The 20447-nt window shown below is 41.3% G+C and overlaps 3 protein-coding genes across 11 annotated transcripts in view; 1 reads left to right on the forward strand and 2 right to left on the reverse strand.

Moving 5' to 3' along the window:
• det1 (DET1 partner of COP1 E3 ubiquitin ligase) overlaps positions 1 to 2712 on the forward strand; it is a 23182-nt gene extending 20470 nt beyond the window's left edge. For both annotated transcript variants that reach the window (XM_017439786.3, XM_017439787.3), the window contains exons 8-9: positions 1150 to 1341; positions 2158 to 2712. In XM_017439786.3, coding sequence (XP_017295275.1) covers positions 1150 to 1341; positions 2158 to 2347 — 382 coding nt within the window. In that variant the 3' untranslated portion in view covers positions 2348 to 2712. The remainder of the gene's footprint in view (positions 1 to 1149; positions 1342 to 2157) is intronic.
• A 4194-nt stretch (positions 2713 to 6906) lies between these two features.
• On the reverse strand, positions 6907 to 15497 carry LOC108250085 (gastrula zinc finger protein XlCGF57.1-like). Of its 6 annotated transcripts, XR_005233754.1 has the most exons (5): positions 14856 to 15334; positions 13146 to 13616; positions 9703 to 10128; positions 7034 to 7446; positions 6907 to 6963 (listed from the first exon to the last, which is right to left on the reverse strand). XR_005233754.1 is itself a non-coding variant. In XM_025002433.2 (4 exons), exons 1-4 carry the CDS (start codon positions 15025 to 15027, stop codon positions 7874 to 7876), a joined length of 1122 nt encoding a protein of 373 aa, XP_024858201.1. In that variant the 5' UTR covers positions 15028 to 15333; the 3' UTR covers positions 7674 to 7873. The 6 variants fall into 6 exon arrangements, 5 of the variants coding, with proteins under 5 accessions (XP_024858201.1, XP_037834302.1, XP_017295285.1 ...); XM_025002433.2 differs by lacking the exons at positions 6907 to 6963; positions 7034 to 7446 and adding an exon at positions 7674 to 7926 and having other exon boundaries at positions 14856 to 15333; XM_037978374.1 differs by lacking the exons at positions 6907 to 6963; positions 7034 to 7446 and having other exon boundaries at positions 7935 to 10030; positions 13519 to 13616; positions 14856 to 15496.
• A 1622-nt stretch (positions 15498 to 17119) lies between these two features.
• LOC108250087 (gastrula zinc finger protein XlCGF8.2DB-like) lies at positions 17120 to 20369 on the reverse strand. Of its 3 annotated transcripts, XM_037978377.1 has the most exons (4): positions 20087 to 20369; positions 18685 to 18786; positions 18091 to 18417; positions 17120 to 18045 (listed from the first exon to the last, which is right to left on the reverse strand). In XM_037978377.1, the coding sequence occupies exons 3-4, from the start codon at positions 18232 to 18234 to the stop codon at positions 17146 to 17148; spliced, it is 1044 nt and encodes a 347-aa protein (XP_037834305.1). In that variant the 5' UTR covers positions 18235 to 18417; positions 18685 to 18786; positions 20087 to 20369; the 3' UTR covers positions 17120 to 17145. The 3 variants fall into 3 exon arrangements, with proteins under 3 accessions (XP_037834305.1, XP_037834304.1, XP_037834306.1); XM_037978376.1 differs by having other exon boundaries at positions 17120 to 18417; positions 20087 to 20368; XM_037978378.1 differs by lacking the exons at positions 18685 to 18786; positions 20087 to 20369 and having other exon boundaries at positions 17120 to 18203; positions 18305 to 18358.
• Between the last annotated feature and the right edge of the window lie 78 nt (positions 20370 to 20447).

Genomic DNA, 20447 nt, shown 5'->3' on the forward strand with positions numbered 1-20447 from the left:
GAGGACATCTGAAACATGAGGACAGAGACAGGAGAGAAGACATCTGAAACATGAGGACAGAGACAGGAGAGAGGACATCTGAAACATGAGGACAGAGACAGGAGGTTATTGATCCTGGATCAGGAACATTTAGCATCACTGGGGGGAAATAAAGTCTGATTTAAAAAATACAAGAAATATAATAATTACACAAAAAGACGTCCAACTACAGGAAATATTTAGATACCAGAAGCTGTCAGAGTTATTTTCTTTATATTTCCATATAGTTACAAATAGGATTAAAAATATGAAAAAAATATAAAAACTAAAAGCAGTAAATTCTAAACTAAAATAACAACTAATAGGAAGATAAATCTTAAAAAGATTTCTAGAAAATAAGATCTTTATTCTGTAATTTGCTTATATCTTTTTTATTGAGTTATGTTTTAAATATATGTTTATTTTTTAAATTATGCAGCATTTTGTAGAATTTTAGCAGGTTTGTGTAAGAACATTTACATTTTTCTAAACCTTTATTACACTTTATGTACCATTATTTTGAAAGATGACAGTGCCTGTAGATTACATAGCTCCTTATTCTGTTGATTATTAATTAAAAAACAACTAATGAACATCTGAGCAAAGGTTGTTTACTGCATTGTAGGTGTTAAAAATGTAAATTAACTGATTTATTTTAACTTTAATAACTTCTCAGGTCAGAGTTTTGGAAATATGGATGTTTTGTTGAGTTTTTCGGTCAGAAAAATATAAAAAGATATATATGATTGTGTTTTTTTGTTTTCCTATTCTGTTTTCTGGAAGATGAAACTTTTAATTTCTGAAACATACCGTGCTTTTTCACATTCCTCACATATAAAAGATAAACCGGGTCGCTGCACTTTGCAGAGTCGCTGGAAAACATTAAAATGAATCTTGTAAAATTAGCAAAGTTTAAAAATAATCTTTAAGTGCAGAACAGTTTTTCGATAATGCATATAATGTACCAAGCTCCTCCAGCGCTGAAGCTCTCACTGATTCCTATTTTACTCATAATTTGACTAAATTACTGTCATTTCTTAAAGAATACTTGATGATTGTAATTAAAACTATAACCCTAATGGGGAATCATTTAGCTGATGTGTCTCCCTGTCTCTGTCTCTCTGTCTCCAGGTTTAAAGACACCATAGTAAACGCCAAATATGGCGGCCACACAGAGGCGGTACGCCGCCTGCTGGGCCAGCTGCCCATCAGCGCCCAGTCGTACAGCAGCAGCCCCTACCTCGACCTGTCGCTCTTCAGCTACGATGACAAGTGGGTGTCTGTGATGGAGAGGCCCAAGACCTGCGGAGACCACCCCATCAGGTAGAGACTCGGCCCGTTTTACACCTGTAGGTCAGGGATCAGAGTCACATGACCTTGACCGCTGCTGCACATCAAACATCTCAGTCTGGAAAAGTCTGGAATTTCAAAACGGAAAATATGTGGGAATATTCTGACTCTTACTGGACTTAAAGCTACTCATTTCAAACTATAAAATAAAACATAAGGTGGTTGTCCTGAACGGATCAAATGGTGCAGTTTGAAAAAGTTTACTCCAGTAATTTTCTAACAATACTGATATTTCATTCTGAAATGCAGGGGTGCATTCAGATCCTCTGCCTCTGCTGAGGCACAGGATGGACCCACATGAGGCTGGGCAAAGTAGGTAAACAAATATGGTGGAATCAGGAGTCAAGGAGAAGATGTCAGGTGGAAATATAGGAGTGAGTCTGCCGAAGACAACTGTCAGGAATAAGTATCGAGGCTCAGGCAGGGCCGGTAATTATCTGCGGATTTAATCTGAGCGTAAACATGTCCCAACACATCAGCACTGATGGACGTCTCTGTCCCAAACGGCTCTTCCATGGACATCACCATCGCTGACTTACTTTCAGTCACTTCAGCTGTTTCTGTAGGTAAACTTTGCTGACAGGGACACAATAATCATCAATATGAGGCGAAAAACGTGGATTTTGTTTCTTGATTTGTCTTCATGACTTTGCAATGAGTAGCTTTAAATTAAATCGAACCATCAGTGAAGTAACTTGTCACACATTCGATCAGCTGCAGACTGGATGAAAGGGACAGGCTGAGGTTTGGGCTCTAACGAATCTGCTCCGTCTCTCCGTCACCCACCAGGTTTTACGCTCGAGACTCGGGCCTGCTGAAGTTTAAGATCCAGGCGGGCCTGCTGGGGCGGCCGGTCAATCACGCTGTGCGCCGCCTGGTTGCCTTCACTTTCCACCCCTTCGAGCCTTTCGCCATCTCTGTCCAGAGGACCAACGCGGAGTACGTGGTCAACTTCCACATGAGACACGTCTGCGCTTGACGAGTGCAGAGCGAACAACAAACACGTTCTCAGATCCAGGAACTACTGCTCCTCTTCCTTCGTCGTCACGCTGCGGACTCTCCATCTCTGCCTCTTCTGCTGTTCCGCCTCGAACCCTCCCCCCTCTGCAGAACAAAGAGGGAGCTGTGGGGAGGAGAGGATGGAAGGAGTGTAAATAAAGATGCGGAGGGAGCAGCTGATGTGTGACGGAGGTGGGAGCTGCAGGTCGGCGGAGAACAAACCACGTTTTTTATTTTTCCTGTACAATAGTTCTCATCCATCTGCCCAACCTTTTATTTTTGTTTTAACTTTTTTTATGTTTGACTGTAAATATTCTACCCAAATAAAATTATTAACATGTTTTATATCTTTGTTTGTTGGTGACTTTCAGCAGAAGGATCCGTCGCGGTTCTAGGCAGGAATTAAAGGCCTAGCATTCCCTGAAGGAATGCATGTCGCCCTCCATCTTGTTCTGAGGAGGGGGTGGAGTTAAAGCCGTCCTGGTCAAACCTCAAACTGCGTTATGAGCGAGCTCATGCACGATTTTGAGTTCTTGTGAAATCTCAGCTCAGTATCTGTAAGACTGACTGAGTTACAGCCATTCTTGTGTCTCATAAGGTCAGCTGGCTGTGGCGGCCATCTTGAAAGGTGTTGACTTTATAAGTTTCACAAACGTGCACGTGCAGGAGGCAGCTGTGCACCGATGCAGCTTTGGGATTAAATCCATTTGCATCAGTATAAGTTTTTCTTCTGATAAAAATCTGATGTTTCGTAATAAAAATCAGTTTTTCCACAAACAGAAAAGTTAAATCGTCATCATGTTTCTCTTCATTTCTTACAGCCCTTCTTCTGGCTTCACTTCCTGCTGATTTTCTTTAGCGACACCTGCAGTTCAGGAGGAGAACTGCAGCAGCAATAAATAATAAGTCAGTAGCTGACAAAGGACTTTTCCTCTGCTTTCTTGGATTTAATGCATCGAAACTCGATGTGTTGAATGGCATCATATTGAGTTTTGGTACCCGTGTTTATATTATGAGTTTAATTACACTCATTCAGGAGTTTCAGTATTTTGTTTAAATATCTGTAGGCGTGCCTCCATCTTGATTGTGGTAATGGAGTCCATGCAGAAAACGAACCCCATATTGCTGGTGTCATCATATTAAAGCTGAACACTGATCCCTGCAGTCTGTTCTGCAGCATATAGGATCATAACACTGCTGTTCTATACTACGTCCATCTGCTGAGCTCAAATGTTTCATTAATGCAACACAGATACAAACAAATCTGCAAACATGCAAATAGCCCCGGGCGCCCCGCACCGCCGCCGCCCCCAGCGGCTGCAGCCACATGTGGAATAAACACATGAGGGCAGGAAGGTGCAGCTGCAGGGGGGCGGGGCCGGTTCTGAGGCAGGTGCTGAGGGATTAAGTGTTCTCCCTGCCTCTGGTTATACCGCAGAGAGCATGGGAGGTGTGTGTGTGTGTGTGTGTGTGTGTGTGTGACCAATTAACTGGGTTAAAGGGTAGTCTGGTTATTTTTAAGTCAAATGGTACCTGATCAGCTGGGACGTCCGTCCTCCGTCCTCTTCAACCCATTTTTATCCAGGACCTACTTGTAACCTATAACTGTTTATTGATTCAAGATGGCTGCCACAGCTAATCAACCTGACTCAACACAAAAAAAAGCTACGTTCACGCTCCAATCCGATCAGGATTACATTTTAAGCACAGCTTCCATCAGACTCCAGCTCCTGAAACGACCTGCATGAGCAGAAGAAGACACGACGTCACGCTCCACACGCCGAGTTCACAGAAGTAAATATGGCCGCTGCGAGTGTTAGTGGGTGTTCAAATATTCAAAGTCTGGTTCAAAAAGAGGAATTAGAAGAATTAACTCAATCGCCATGGCTGTCTGTTTTTTCTTTTGAACATTGGCGCCTGACGCACCTTCCGCCCTCCCATCCAACGCTGAGCGTCTTCCTTCTCCATCGTAGTTTATTTTATAAAGAATTATAAAACAGAAAGTGTTCGTTCACCGGTAAGGAGTTGTGTTATAAGCCTGAAAAACGATAAAAAACAAAAAATCCAGACCCTTGTTCGAGGAAACATTAGCCATGACTGATAACCGTTTGACGAAACATCACGACAAAAAAGGCCAGACTGTCCCTTTAAAGCGAAACCTGGGAGGTGTTCAGAAAAATGATGGGACCTGAAATCAGGGCGGTTTTGTGGCTCGGGTCTTAAAGAGGCCATGTTGTGTCATTAAAGTGTGTGTAAGCTGGAGTGTGGCAACAAGCTGTGATAATCAGCTAATTATGGGATGTGAGCGCAGCGGGCGCGCGCACAGGACACAAAGAACAGGGTCGCTTCTGGAAAAGGTTTCTGCAGGAAAGTGGCGTCTCTCCAGTTCTCTGTGGGCTCAGGACCCGGACCACCGGTGGAGGGGGGGGGTCAGAACCACGTGAACCCTGCGCCACCCCCTCTGTGCCCCCCTGTCCCCCTCCGTCCTCACAGACATGTCTCTGTATCCGTCTCGTTCCTGGGAATCAGGTAAACTCGGAGCCTTCTCCCTGACCTTGGTTGCCATGGAAACGTGGCCGCTCTCTGCTCGGTAACCGAGTCGTTTCTAATTGCTGTTGTCTTGGCAACAGCGCAACCAAAAAGGCCACGGTCCTGAGTGTTTCCTGTTGGAAGCGCACACACACACACACAGCTGTAATAACTGGTTGTTTTGACTCCGCCTCCAAGCACATCTGATTTATTTCTGAGGGCTTCACTAAAATCCATTTAGTGGCTCAGGAGTTATTTTGCTAACAGACTTGACTCTAATGGTTAATTTTATCAAACATCCTGGTATTATCTGTTGGAGCTTGGAGTGTGTGCTGAGGATGACTCTCAGCGACCACCCCTCCAGATTTTACTTCATGACCTTTAAAGAATTTCCTGTTTGCATATTGTATTAGCTGTGGCGGCCATCTTGACTTCAGGCTGACTCCAAAAGTTAAAGTACAGCCAATGAGTAACTCCTGAAAGTTTCATTAAAATCAGTCTTGTGGCTCATGAGATATTTTGCTAACAGACATAATTAATGGAATAATCTGTTAGTCTCAGCTACTACCACATCACAGTTCAGGTAAATATTTGTCAAATTAACTGAGACGTAGCTTTTTCTTTATGATCAGTTGGCTGTGGCAGCCATCTTGGATTGGACTGACTGTAAAAAGGTGAATCAGCTGTAGAGGCACATCCAGTTATTACTATCTTTGAGGTTCAAACTGACAGGCAGGTGAAGGGAGACCAGCAGGAAATCATACGGATGTAAGGTGAGTGAATAAAGGTCAGAGGAGATTTACTGGATGGATTTCATTTCCCTCTGACACATAAAAACGCAGACGAAGAGCTGCGGGTTTTATTTCACCTCAGACAGCTGCTGCATTTCTTCTCCGCTGCTCCGTGAGGTTTTAGACATCTCTTAGATCTATAGCCGAGGCGCTCAAACAAACTCAGACACAAAGTTTCCTCCACGAAGATTTCTGACCTGAGTTTCGCTCAGAAATCAACGTTGTGTTGGGGGTGTGACACAGCTCTGGTTGCTCTGGCTAATCTGGACAAATTTGCAAATATAAATGCAAAGAGATGAACAAAAGCAGTGCTCTCTTATATCTCAGACATATTATCGCCTGCTGCTGAAAGGCAAAAAGGCGGGCGATAATGTTTTTGTTAATGAGTCTTTTATCAAAGTATCTCACAAACCACAGGATGAATATGAATAAAACTTACAGAAAAGTAATCACTGGATGTTCAACTACAACTGATTAACATCTGGAGCCAACCCAATTCAAGATGGCTGCTGCAGCTAATTGAACATAACTAAGTCAGTTATTCAGATATTGAGCTAAACTTTGGTGTGGTAGTAGCTGAGAGTCATTCTTAATACATACTGGGCTCGTGATATTGTTTTGACCAAAATGGTTACATCATTTCTGAACACAAGATGATTTTAGAGTAAAATTCATGAAACGGAAGCTAGGCATTTAATTTAGTGAGAATCAGGAACAGCTTTTCTTCTCCTGTCTGATAATCTGGAAGTTGTAACTTTCACAGCCTCCTCGAGTCAACATTTCATATCACACAGCTGAAGCCTTTATCCCTCCGTACAGCAGACTGAGGCCGGCTCTGCACTCCTGGAGCCTCCCGGTGAAATCACAACCCCCCCACCAGGGAGGGCCAAATATTGACAGCTAATATTTGATTGTGGGGTTACGGGTGTCCTGCAGCTCCCTCGCACACACACAGGAAAGCTCCTGTCTCTGTGAGTTATCAGCTGTGTTTGACTCGTCGAAGGCTGGATGCTCCACGCACACACACACACACGCACACACACACAGTCTTTAAGGCCCTGCACCACACTGAGACAAATACACAACCTGACTGTGGGAGATCATTTCTAACCGACTTCATTTCTGGTCCAGACAGACGCAGCTGGAGGCCAACACCTGCACACAAACAAACACTGATGTGTCCCCTATAACACACACACACACACACACCTGACTGAGCAGCAGTTGGGGGGCTTTCAGGTGGAAGTCCAAAGGAAGAGCTCGCAGCATGGCTGACCTAAAAGTACAAAAGTGATTGGATGTTTGTTGTGTTTGAACGAACACGCTGCGACCTCCTGCGTCGGTACCTGAACCAACACGAGCCTCTTTCAGCCCGAGCTTTCCACGATGAAGTCAAACGATGTCAGATCTCAGGAGATGACCTCAGAGATGTTTCATGTTGGTGGAAGATCAGCAACAGGTGGTCAGAGATCTCCACCTGCTGGACGGAAACACAACCTGCAGCTTCTTTCTAAATCAAAACTCAGTACACTGTAGAAACAAACTGATAATTTAACTAATATATAACTAACGGAGTCAGCTGAGGTGGTTCATCTGATCAGGACGCCTCCCTTTGGAGGTTTTTTCGGGCATGTCCTACTTGGAGGAGACATTGGGGCAGAACCAGGACTCCCTGGATTCTGGATCCTCTCTGGTCTGGGAACGCCTCAGGAACCTCCAGGAGGAGCTGGAGGAGGTCTGGGTTTCTCCTCTGGACCTGCTGCCTCCGTGACCCGACCACAGATAAGAGGTAGAAGATGTAACAGCTAAATCACACGTAAATTAATTAGTTTCAACCAACCTTGTAATTTTTCAAATATTTATACTAAATACTAAATAATTATTTATACTTGTAACTCCTCAAAATCGTGTCAGGTTTTAACTACTTTTTGCATCATTTTAGTTACATTAGGTTAGGGTTATGAGACAAAACAGTAACAGTTTAGCTTTTATTTCCAGCTGTTTACATCAGGATCAGAAACACAGCTCAGAAGATAATATTATTTCTAACAGAACACAAATTTTCAGGTGAGCAAACATTGAACCCTTTGACTGACAGGTGCGTTTTTGTTGCCCAGGTGTGTCTTATAACAGGAACCAGCGCTGAACGTCTCTGAGTTTCAGGTTTAGGTTCTGCCTGAACAGAACTAAGATGAAAACCAGAGCACTGCCTGTGGGTGACATCCAGGCAACTGTGAAGCTGAAAGAAGGGAAATCAATCAGAGGTATCACACAAACCAGTCCAAGCATCTAAAAATGTCCTGAAGAAGAAAACAACCACTGGTGAACTCAGATGTCACTGAATTTAATTGAATCAGTTGTTTAGAATCACTGACCCGTCAGAAAGCTTCAGTTTCTCCATCACTGCTGTTCACCCATCCATCTATTCATTCATCCATATATTCGCTCACCCATTTATCTCTCCAATGGATCCATGACTGGTGGTTCCACTTTTTAAGAAGGGACTGGAGGGTGTGTTTCAGTTACATTAAAAATCACACTCCTCAGCCTCCCTGGTAAGGTCTATTCAGGAGTCCTGGAGAAGAAAGTCGGGTCGATGGTCGAACTTCAGATTCAGGAGGAACAACACGGGTTGTCTCCTGGCCTTGGAACACTGAACCAGCTAGTTTCCTTCCCTAACCCTTTCCTTGAGGGGCCAACCAGTCTACATGTATTTTGTGGTCTTGAAGAAAGCATTTGGCTGTGTTCCCTGGGGTACCCTGTGGGGGGTGCTCCCTGAGTATGGGATTGGGTGTCCACTGCAACAGGCCATTAGGTCCCTATACAAATGGTGTGAGTCTGGTTTGCATTGCCAGCAGTACGCTGAACCCCTTCAGGGTGTGAGACAGACTCCACCAGGGCTGCTTGTTGTTACAGATTCTGTTCAGTTTAATGAACAGAACTTCTCAGTGCCGCCAGGGGCCCGAATGATCCCTGTTTGGTGGCTTCAGGATTCCATTGCTGCTATTTTTAGATAATACGGTCCTGTTTGCAGCTGTGATGAAGATCAGCTTCACCAAGTCTGAGGCCATGGTTCTCACTTGGAAAAAGGTGGACTGCTCTCTACGTGTTGAGAATGAGGTGCTGCCTCGAGTGGGGAACTTTAAGAATCTTAGAGTTTTGTTCACGAGTGAGTGAAGAATGAAGTGTGAGATTGACAAACTGCTCAATGTAGCTCCAGCAACAATGCGTACTCTGCCCGAGTCTGTCGGGGTGAAGAGAAAGTTGAGCCATGAGGCAAAACTCTGCGTTCTAAGGCTGATTGAGATTCCTACTCTCACCTACGGTCAGGAACTCTGGTAACTGAGCACAAACTTCCTCTCTACACAAACTATTTGACAACAAACCTTGGAGCTGCACACATTCAGCTCTGAGTGACCTCGTGTTGGAACGCAGGAGCCGTTTAAAGTTTTACAGGAAAACTTTTTGTCTCCTGTGTGGATTCTCGTGTGTCTTTTCAAATGATGCTTTCGGCTAAATCTCAGTTCACAAACATCACAAGGAAACGGTTTCTCTCCTGTGTGGATTCTAATGTGAGAGTTTAACGTCGACTTCTGGCTAAATCTTTGTCCACAAACATCACAAGGAAAAGGTTTGTCACCTGTGTGGATCCTCATGTGTCTGTTTAAGGTTGTCTTATAACTAAATCTTTCTCCACAATCATCACATTCAACTGGTTTGTCTCCTGTGTGGACTCTCAAGTGTCTGTTTAGATTTGCTTTCTTGTTAAATATTTTATTGCAGTCAAGACATCTAAATGATTTGGGTTCTGTCTGGACTGTCCTGTGTGACTCTACAGTCTTCTTCACTCTAACACTTTTTTTATTACCCAAACAGCTTGAAGACCTCACACCTGGATGACATGTCATGTGTCTCTGAAGGGACCGGTTGTTGACATACTGCTTACCACACTCAGAGCAGCTCAAACATTTGCTGACAGTGTTTACAGCCCTGCTCTCCTTCCACTCTTTCTTACCGTCTTCAGGTTTTGGCCCAGAGTCTGACAAGTTCTTCAGCTGACAGTCAGGATTCTTCTCATCCTCGTCATCTTCATAATCCTCACTGAGTTCAGTCTCTGAGGAGCTGCAGTCGTCTGGTTTCCTGGTACTTCCTGCTCCTCCACAGTCCTCTTCATCAGCTGCTGCTTCCATCTGATCAGCTGAGCTGCTGGTTGGAAGATCTCTGTCCTCCACTTGGTGCTGATGAAGCTGGGAGAACAGAGGCTTCTCTTCATCATCTTCACTCTTCACAGGAACTGCAGAGACTGAAAACCTGCTGACATCAGTCTCCTCTTCCTCTTTTATGTTGAGGGGTTCTGGGTCCAGCTGGTCCACACCAGGCCTCCATTCTTCAGAAGCTTCTTCTTTAATCAGCACCATCTGTTGAACATGTGCAGGGACCACTGAAACACACGGACATTAAGGACAACATGACCTTTACATTCACACATTCATCACGTGTTGCTGCACTGAGTAAACTTATCAATAAAATTATATAAATATATTAACTCTCTGGAGTCAACGGACATGCAGGCACACCCAGGTCACATGATGGATTGAAATCGCTCAAGCGAAAAAGATGTGCACACTCTGAGACTTCATTTCAATTTGTTAATTTGTGTTGATAGGACGAATAAAACCAAAACCCCTCATGTCTATTCTGACACTCTGACACTCATTCTGACAACACTATTAGTCAAGCACCAAAGAATCTACAGGAAGAAGAAAAAAGTTTAAGTTTAGCGGCTGAAAAAAAAACAAAAAAAAAAAACAGCAAGCATGGAACTGAGTAATGAGATTTGGAAATTAAATTATGTGGGAAAACTAACTTATCCTCAGAAAAACATTAGTTTATATAAACTCTGGTCACAGCTGGATCATTTAGATATGGAAAATGCAAAACGAGCTTTTATACATTCAAGAGCTCATTGGATTGAAGAAGGGGAAAAATTTCCACATATTATTGTAATTTAGAAAAAGAGACAAAAACTGTTTGTTAATAGGGTCTTTATTAATGAACACACTCAAGTGAAGGACATTGGAGCCTTATACATAGGTTATCGAATTCTCATTATTCCAAAGAAAACAGTACAATATTTTGATATTCACAAAATCAAAAAGACCACAGATGGTGGTTTTAAACAACTTATGGAAAATTAACTTAAAATCGAAGAGTTGGCTAAAGCAATTAAAAATATGTTTAAATAAAAGTCACCAGGGATTGATGGAGTTTTTATACTTTATACTGAAGTAAATCTCATTGTAAAAGACTGGTTTTTCTGACTTGTGTTTTTTAATTTAAATTTTATACACTACTACAAATAACTTATAAAAAATAATCACATTTTGAAAACATAAAGACCAATAACAGAACACCACTTGGGTTCAGATCAATCACCCCCGTCCAGATAACTCCGTCATTGCCCACATGAGCACTGAAGTCACACAGGAGAACAGCAGGATACCCAGAGGGAACCCCTTCCAGTAACCATCAAGAGACTCCAAGAAGGCCGGGTAATCTGAACCACTGTTTGGTGCATAAGCACAAACAACATTCAGAACCTTTCCTCCTGCAGCTCGGAGCCGCAGAGAAGCGACCCTCTTGTTCACCGGGGAAAACTCCAACACAGCGGAGCTCAGCCAGGGACTTGTGAGTATTTCCATACCTGCCCGACACCTCTCCCCCTGGGAAACTACAGAGTAGGAAAGAGTTCAGCCCATCTCCAGGAGTTGGGTTCCAGAGCCCAAGCTGTGCTGTTTCAGGTCTCACATCATCAGACTGGGAGGGGGGCGTGAACTTTGATGCGTTAAAAAAAACAACCTGAAAATCTGAACCTTTTTTGAATTACATGCGGGCAGATAAAAATTGTATTAGAATTTCTACTTGATATTTGCGATAGTTAGTTTTGACATTGCACGAGAGAAAACTATCAGTCTCTTAAATATTTCACCCTAATTCAAAATACACAAGGAATAGATATGATAACTGTGGTAACGGAGTACAAATATTTACTCTACACAAACTACCTACTAACAAAAAATTTGGAAATGTGTCACTGAATTCTGTGTGACATGTGGGTCTGTAGGAGATGTTTGATTATTTACAGTGAAACTGTTTCTTCTGGGTGGATTCTCATGTGGGAGTGTAAAGATAACTTGCGGCTAAATCTTTGTCCACAAACGCCACAAGGAAACGGTTTCTCTCCTGCATGGATTTTCAAGTGTCTGTTTAAATTAGATTTTTGCCTAAAGTTTTGTCCACAGAGATCACAAGGAAACGGTTTGTCTCCTGTGTGAATACGTATGTGCGAGTTTAAATATGACTTTAAGCTAAATCTTTGTCCACAAAAATCACAGGGAAACGGCGTCTCTCCTGTGTGAATTCTCATGTGGGAGTTTAAAGTACGTTTTTGGCTAAATCTTTGCCCACAAACATCACAAGGAAAGGGTTTGTCTCCAGTGTGGACCCGTATGTGTGAATTTAAATTAGCCTTATGGCTGAATCTTTGTCCACAAATGCCACAAAGAAAAGGTTTCTCTCCTGTGTGGATTTTCATATGCGAGTTAAAATGATGCTTATGGCTAAATCTTTGTCCACAAACCCCACAGGGAAATGGTTTCTCTCCTGTGTGGACTCTCAAGTGTGAGTTTAAAGTGTGTTTTTGGCTAAATCTTTGTCCGCAAACATCACAAGGAAATGGTTTCTCTCCTGTGTGGACTCTCCTGTGTGTGTTTAAATTTGACTGGTAGCTAAATCTTTGACCACAAACATCACAAGGAAACGGTTTGTCTCCTGTGTGGACTCTCATGTGTGAGTTTAATGTGTGTTTTTGGCTAAATCTTTGTTTACAAATATCACAAGAAAATGGTTTCTCGCCTGTGTGGACTCTTATGTGGGAGTTTAAACTTGCCTTTTGACTAAATCTTTGTCCACAAATATCACATTCAACTGGTTTGTCTCCAGTGTGAATTCTCATGTGGGAGTTTAAATGCGACCTTTGGCTAAATTTTTGTCCACAAACATCACAGGGAAATGGTTTCTCTCCTGTGTGGATTCTCATGTGCCTGTTTAAGGTTGTCTTGTCGATAAATCTTTGTCCACAAACATCACAAGTAAACGGTTTGTCTCCTGTGTGGACTCTCATGTGTGCATTTAGATTTGTTTTGCTGTTAAATCTTTTATTGCATTCATCACATGTAAATGATTTTGGTTCTGTCTGGACTGTCCTGTGTGACTCTACAGTCTTCTTCACTCTAACACTTTTTTTATTACCCAAACAGCTTGAAGACCTCACACCTGGATGACATGTCATGTGTCTCTGAAGGGACCGGTTGTTGACATACTGCTTACCACACTCAGAGCAGCTCAAACATTTGCTGACAGTGTTTACAGCCCTGCTCTCCTTCCACTCTTTCTTACCGTCTTCAGGTTTTGGCCCAGAGTCTGACAAGTTCTTCAGCTGACAGTCAACATTCTTCTCATCCTCGTCATCTTCATAATCCTCACTGAGTTCAGTCTCTGAGGAGCTGCAGTCGTCTGGTTTCCTGGTACTTCCTGCTCCTCCACAGTCCTCTTCATCAGCTGCTGCTTCCATCTGATCAGCTGAGCTGCTGGTTGGAAGATCTCTGTCCTCCACTTGGTGCTGATGAAGCTGGGAGAACAGAGGCTTCTCTTCATCATCTTCACTCTTCAGAGGAACTGTAGAGGCTGAAAACCTGCTGACATCAGTCTCCTCCACACTGACTTGATCTCCCTCCAGACTGCTCCAAGGTTCCTCCTCTTCCTCTTTTATGTTGAGGGGTTCTGGGTCCAGCTGGTCCACACCAGGCCTCCATTCTTCAGAAGCTTCTTCTTTAATCAGCACCATCTGTTGAACATGTGCAGGGACCACTGAAACACACAGACACATAAGGGACAACATGACCTTTACATTCACACATTCATCACTTGTGTTGCAATTTGCGTCAAAGTACGGAGTTCAAACTATACACCAGTTTTTAAATTGTGTTGTGGCCGAATAAAACCAGAGTTATGATGAATAATTATCGCTTCATCTTTTTCTGAAAACCATTATCATAGCGAAAGGCGGCAGAAAAGCTGGAGAGTCTCAGAGAGAAAACTGCCCCATCCTCCATCTGCCCCATCCTCCAACACTATTAAGTCAAGCACCAAAAAATCTAAAGGAAGAAGAACAAAGATGCGCAAAAGTTTACGTTTAGCGGCTACAAAAAAAAAAAAAAAAAAACAGCAAGCATGGAACTGAGTAATGAGATTTGTGATTTTTATCATGTGTGGATTTTATTGTTAGGGTGTAGTGTGGTGTGTTTACTGTTAACTTCAATCAGTTTTAGTGTGTTTTAGTCAAAACAATGATGCAATATTTAAATGTGGAGCTTCAGCTTCTGTTTGAGGTGGAGGATCCAGAGATGATGGAGCTGCAGTCAGAGCCTCTCAGACAGAAGGAGAAGCTCAAAGGCAGAGATGGAGAAAAAAAAACTGTCTGGGGACAACAATAGGCTCACTGCTGCGGTTGTTTGTGGAGAAAAATTGGTTGTTTACAATAAAATATAACTCAACAGAATAACTGATATATAAAAAATGTGACAGCCCTTATTATGACTAATCATGTAAACAGGTACAATTATAAAGTGTAACAATTATATGTAAATAAGTTTCATGTCAGTGTTATGTGGACAGATGATGTTAATTACATCTTCTTAGCCTACACCGGCGAAATTACGTACTCAATCACTTCAGATTCAGCTCTGTAATTTAACCCATTGTGTATCGTTTATTTACGCGACACCTGACTGAATACTCGGCGCTTAATTATGACGTAGGAGCCGCGTTCAAACTGTAGAAACAGCGCGCTGTTCTTGATCCCTTATGTAGCGGAGTAAACATTTCAAACGCAACCATAGTGTAGTTATTTGGGTTTCAGCTGTCTATTTTTAAAAAGTAAAGCAGAGAAATTAAACGTTCTAAAAGGCCCTCGCTTTCATCAGTTAGCATGCTAAGCTACTAACAGACAAGTTACTGCTAAGAAGCTAAATCCCTCAGCTCGCTGAAAACTAACTAAACTGTAGCTGACATCAGCACACTGGACAGGACGAATAAAAACATACAAACCTGATATTTGCAGCTGATCGTTGGGGTTGAAAACAGCCTTTAAGGTGTTGCTCTGTCGCCCATCTTCCAAACAACACAATTCCTGTTTGTGATCTGCGGCTGCTCCTTCCAAAGAGTCCCCAAAGCATCGAGTCTCTGTCTGACCTGCTGCCTCCACGTTTGTTTCCTCCATCAACACCTTCCGTTAACGGTTACCGAGTTAACGGACGAGTTAACGGCGTTAACTGGCGACCTTCACCCGGTATTCGTCAGTTAGTTAGCTAATTACGGTTAGCTGCTGCAGCTGGGAGAGGCGACGAGCACGCGACACGCACATTTAATCGCGTTTAGTGATATTTGTGTTTTTTAAAGTAGATCACCTAAAATATAATTGCCAGTTAGTGATAAAACAGACCTTTCGTAATCTCAATAATATGCAGATGCACTCTAAACAGGCCCGTTCTGTCAAACACCGGAAGTAATCCTGATAACGCACCGGAAGTATACAAATAAAAGCACGAATAATAAAGCCAGTTATTTACGATTTTTTGAATTGTAAAGGTTAATTTGAGGTTTATTTAGTTTTATGACCTGTGTGAAGCAGGTAAAGAGGAGAAATAAGAATACATCGTGTCTGTTTTCCTTCCAGATTTGTAAACGGTGAAGGGTGGCGCTTGTTTATCGGTCCCCGGAACAACAAAAGCACGCACGAAGGTTCCGCCCATCACTACCAGCCTAACTTTGACTATTAAACATAAATACAGATAAACCCCAAAATGTTGTAGTAGTACTTCCTCTCAAATATTAGATCTAATTGTGGTGTCACTGATTTAGAGGTGCAACATTCAGTTTGTTTTTTATCATTTTCACAAAGACTACAATTTTAATACCAGTAGATCTGTACTTAAATATATTTGTAGGTAGTTATTTTAAAATTTTAGTAAACCATATCATTTTAGTACAATATATATGGGTTCTTAAAGTTTATAGTTACAGTAGCAGCCCATGTTTATGCAAATAAGTACAGTGAAAATGTGTAAATTTAATGTCAATGTTACTGAGACAGATTGTTAATTACATTTTCTCAGCCAAAATCAGTGAAATTACATCATCACTTCAGATTCATGTGTCAATGTCACGTTTATTTATGTGACACCTGACCTTGAATACTCTGCACTGAATTATGACGTACAAGTTGTGTTCAAAATGTAAGTTTTTTCTTTATTATTATTGAATAAAGAACATGTAGATATACCAAAGAAAAGTGCAATTTAGATACAAAAAGGCACAATTCAAAAAGCGCATTGCAGATAAAAGGTAAAGATGAGTGCAGCCAAAGAAAATAAACAAAAGAGAAACTAAACAAAGAGCTAGGTTTCAAATTCAAAATCATAGTTTGGAATTGAAGAACATAGTTGGAGGATGTACTTATTATGCATCATTTTAAGAGCTTTACAAAACATAATAGTCATCTTGAAATACAGACTTCTTGCTTGACTTTAAAGTGTTTGGCTTTGTGGATAAAAAGATTCCCCAGGATGATAATAGTGTTTATGAGAAGGTCATCGTTGTAACTGTCCACAATAAGATAAATAAGACCACAATGCTCCGACATACATGCAGTGAAAAAAATAAATGCTCAGATGTTTCAACAGCATCACAGATGACACCGTTGTTTGCTTCAATACCAAATTATTGTTGGAGAAAGTGACTAGAAGGATAAATTCCATCTAAGGTTTGAAAGTGATTTCTTTGGCTCTTGGAGCGGTTGGAGGTTTGAGGTATTTGGTACACAATTTATGAATTGATTGTGGTGGGTAAAATTGATGAATGGAATTTTTTTAATGGAATAATGGGATACAGAACATTGTCAAACGTGTGCCTAATTATCTTACTGGACAGTATGGAGTCCCTGAAGGAACAAATTTCCAGTCAACAACTGTGGTAAACAAGGAGCGATGAGTGAATGAGGCAGAGAACCTGCAGTCCAGCATGAGATAGATTTAGGAATGGAGTTTTAACTCATTTCTTTCCAACAGTTAACCTTTCAGTTTGTATTTATTCAGATAAAAACTAAAACTACTGGCTAAACAACTAAAGAGGTCTGTGATGAATTTAGTTGTGTTTTTATTTAAAAGAAACATGAATTCTACTGTAAAAGACGACAGAAGAGAAATCAGAAATATGTAATAGGTCAACTTTTGGCCCTGACGGGTAATTTGGTGTAAAAGCTTCCTCACCACACAAACCTTGTAACTGTGAACATTCAGTTCTGAGCCCTCATGTGGGTCTGTAGAAGTCATTTTAATATTTACAGGGAAATGATTTTCTCTCCTGTGTGGATTTTCATATGAGAGTTTAAACTGACCTTATGGCTAAATCTTTGTCCGCAACTTTCACAAGGAAAGGGTTTGTCTCCTGTGTGAATTCTCGTGTGCGTTTTTAAGGATGACTTTTGGCTAAATCTCTGCCCACATACATCACAGGGAAACGGTTTGTCTCCTGTATGAGTTCTCATGTGAGAGTTTAAATGTGCCTTTTGGCTAAAACTTTGCCCACAAATATCACAAGGAAACGGTTTCTCTCCTGTATGAGTTCTCATGTGGGAGTTTAAATGTGACTTTCGGCTAAATTTTTGTCCACAAACATCACATTCAACTGGTTTGTCTCCTGTGTGGACTCTCAAGTGTCTGTGTAAGTTTGCCTTAAAGCTAAATCTTAGTCCACAAAAATCACAAGGAAATGGTTTGTCTCCTGTGTGGATTCTCATGTGGGAGGTTAAATGAGATTTTCGGCTAAATGTTTGTCCACAAACATCACAAGTAAAAGGTTTGTCTCCTGTGTGGACTTTCATGTGTGAGTTTAGAAATTCTTTCCTAGTAAAGGTTTTATTGCAGTCATCACATTTAAATGAATTTGGTTCTTTCAAGACTTTGCTGTTTGACTCTACATTCTTCTCATCCTCGTCATCTTCATAATCCTCACTGAGTTCAGTCTCTGAGGAGCTGCAGTTGTCTGGTTTCCTGGTACTTCCTGCTCCTCCACAGTCCTCTTCATCAGCTGCTGCTTCCATCTGATCAGCTGAGCTGCTGGTTGGAAGATCTCTGTCCTCCACTTGGTGCTGATGAAGCTGGGAGAACAGAGGCTTCTCTTCATCATCTTCACTCTTCAGAGGAACTGTAGAGGCTGAAAACCTGCTGACATCAGTCTCCTCCACACTGACTTGATCTCCCTCCAGACTGCTCCAAGGTTCCTCCTCTTCCTCTTTTATGTTGAGGGGTTCTGGGTCCAGCTGGTCCACACCAGGCCTCCATTCTTCAGAAGCTTCTTCTTTAATCAGCACCATCTGTTGAACATGTGCAGGGACCACTGAAACACACGGACACATAAGGGACAACATGACCTTTACATTCACACATTCATCACTTGTGTTGCTGCACTGAGTAAACTTCACTTGGTCACAATCTCACATCCTGAGCAGCACAGAGGCGACAGTGGGAAGGAACGACTCTCCTTTAACAGGAAGAAACCTCCAGCAGAATCAGAAGTGGGCTCAGGATGGGCGGCCATCTGCCTCGACAGACTGAGGTTAGAGAGGACAGGAAAAGGTGCAGAAAAACTCAAAATATTAATAATGATCATTACATGTTTAAAGACACTTATCAATTATTAATAAAACTAATATAGAATGTTTTGAAGTTAAAACAACAATAAATAAATTATATTATCTACTAGGAATCATACATTATTATCCATCAGACCAAACATCTAATAACACACCATGAATACTGCTGAGGCTGAACCAACATGGTGAACTTGGCAATATAAGCGTTCAATATCATATTCTTACCGATCCGGGGATGAGTCGCCAACAACAAGGGCAGAGGTAGGCTGTGTGGTCATCTGATGTTTGGATGGCGTTGATGATACAACCGAAGCACCACCCTGATATCTACAAGGAACCATAATCTGTAAGGCCTGTTTTGAAGTTATAGATAAATTTCACTGTTATATACTCCTAACACGTCGCTCTGGGGTTATCATCTTACAGGAAGACTTGCAGACAGAATGTGAAAAAGAAAGCCACGATGACTGAGGCTGGACATTGTTATTGAAATGTCCATATTTCTACATGAAAAGTAATCTGCAACAACATATTCTGTAGAACTAGCACACACTTCTCAGCGCTGAGGTGTTTATAAAAAAAGAAACAATCATGAACATTAATAAATAAATGGTATGTCACACATAAGCACATTCTGCAGAAAAAAAAGAAAATCACACATATCAGGACAAACAACTTGTGTATTTTTTCAGACCCGATGTTCTATGTCCTTAATAAAGTCTTAATAATAATAATAATAATTAAAAAAGAGGACTCTGGTTTACGTTTAGTCAACGTGCTGCTTCTTGCTGTGAAAGTTCATATTTTCAGAGTGAGTTATGAGTTGTTTTGCTTGTTTATTATTGTGATTTGTGAACAAAGACTTTCAGGCTTGGGTGTGTTTGTCTGCTCGGTTTGGACAAATGAAAAGGTCCTCAGAGACAAGAAGTGAGGAAGAGGAGTTCTTCTGTTCTATGAGCTCGTAGAGCCAAAGAATTTATTTATGTTTTGCTGAATATAGGATTTTTGGCTTTTCATCAGCTGAGGAAACTAGTTGAATAAATATTTTAAAAAGGTTGATATTTATAATAAGATTAAACAAGGATGACTCCAGTTTCTCATCTAAAACTAACCAACTTCTAAAGAGTTTCTGGAACAAAAAAAAATCTTATTTTGTTTAAATTGTAAAGTTTCAATTTGTTGTATGTTTTTAAAGAGAATTGTGATTATATTATATCTCTGTTTTAGAGTAATGGGTATAAATCTTAGGTATATATTTATGTTCAGATTCACGCATTATAATAATGCACACCCCCTAGTTTGAGTACTATTACTTTATTTGTTATATTACTCTTAGGAAATGCTGACAGTGTGTAGAGACATTTATGCTGTTACGTTTGATTTTAATTGTTTAAATATGTAAACATATTAAATCGTAACTGTCTCTGTTTCATCTTGATAACATTTAATGTTAATAAAAATGTCTCCGGATTTAATCTCAGAAATCTTGTCACTTTAAAAGGGACATCACCGTCGCTGACTGTTGTATAGTTATTAATAAATGACTCAAACAGAAAGACTCACCCAATGACATATATACTAATATATAAGTACTAATATATATTAATATTAAAGTCACTGGACTCACCTGTCGAGCAGAAATGTGGCCACCTCCGCATCGGTTCTGAATCCCTTCCGGACGCGGAGCTGCTTCCACCTCTGAAAAGCTGCTCCGATGTTCACTCTCGTTTTATTTCGGGCTCGGTCGAGTTCTTTCTTCTGAGTTTGCTTTTCTCCGCGGCTCTTCTTCTGTTTACCTGTCTTTGTTTTCTGAGCAGGTGCAGCCGAGGAATTGGCAGTTTTCCTGTAACGTTAGGTTGTTTCTCCGCCATTAGCCGAGCTCCTTCTTCTTCTTGTGAAGTTTAATGGCAGAACCGGAAGCTGCTCATTACCGCCGCCTACTGACATGGAGTGTGGTTCGTGATGGTCTATATATATATATATATATA

Source organism: Kryptolebias marmoratus, linkage group LG11, assembly GCF_001649575.2.
Source record: "Kryptolebias marmoratus isolate JLee-2015 linkage group LG11, ASM164957v2, whole genome shotgun sequence".
In the NCBI taxonomy this organism is placed as follows: Eukaryota; Metazoa; Chordata; class Actinopteri; order Cyprinodontiformes; family Rivulidae; genus Kryptolebias; species Kryptolebias marmoratus.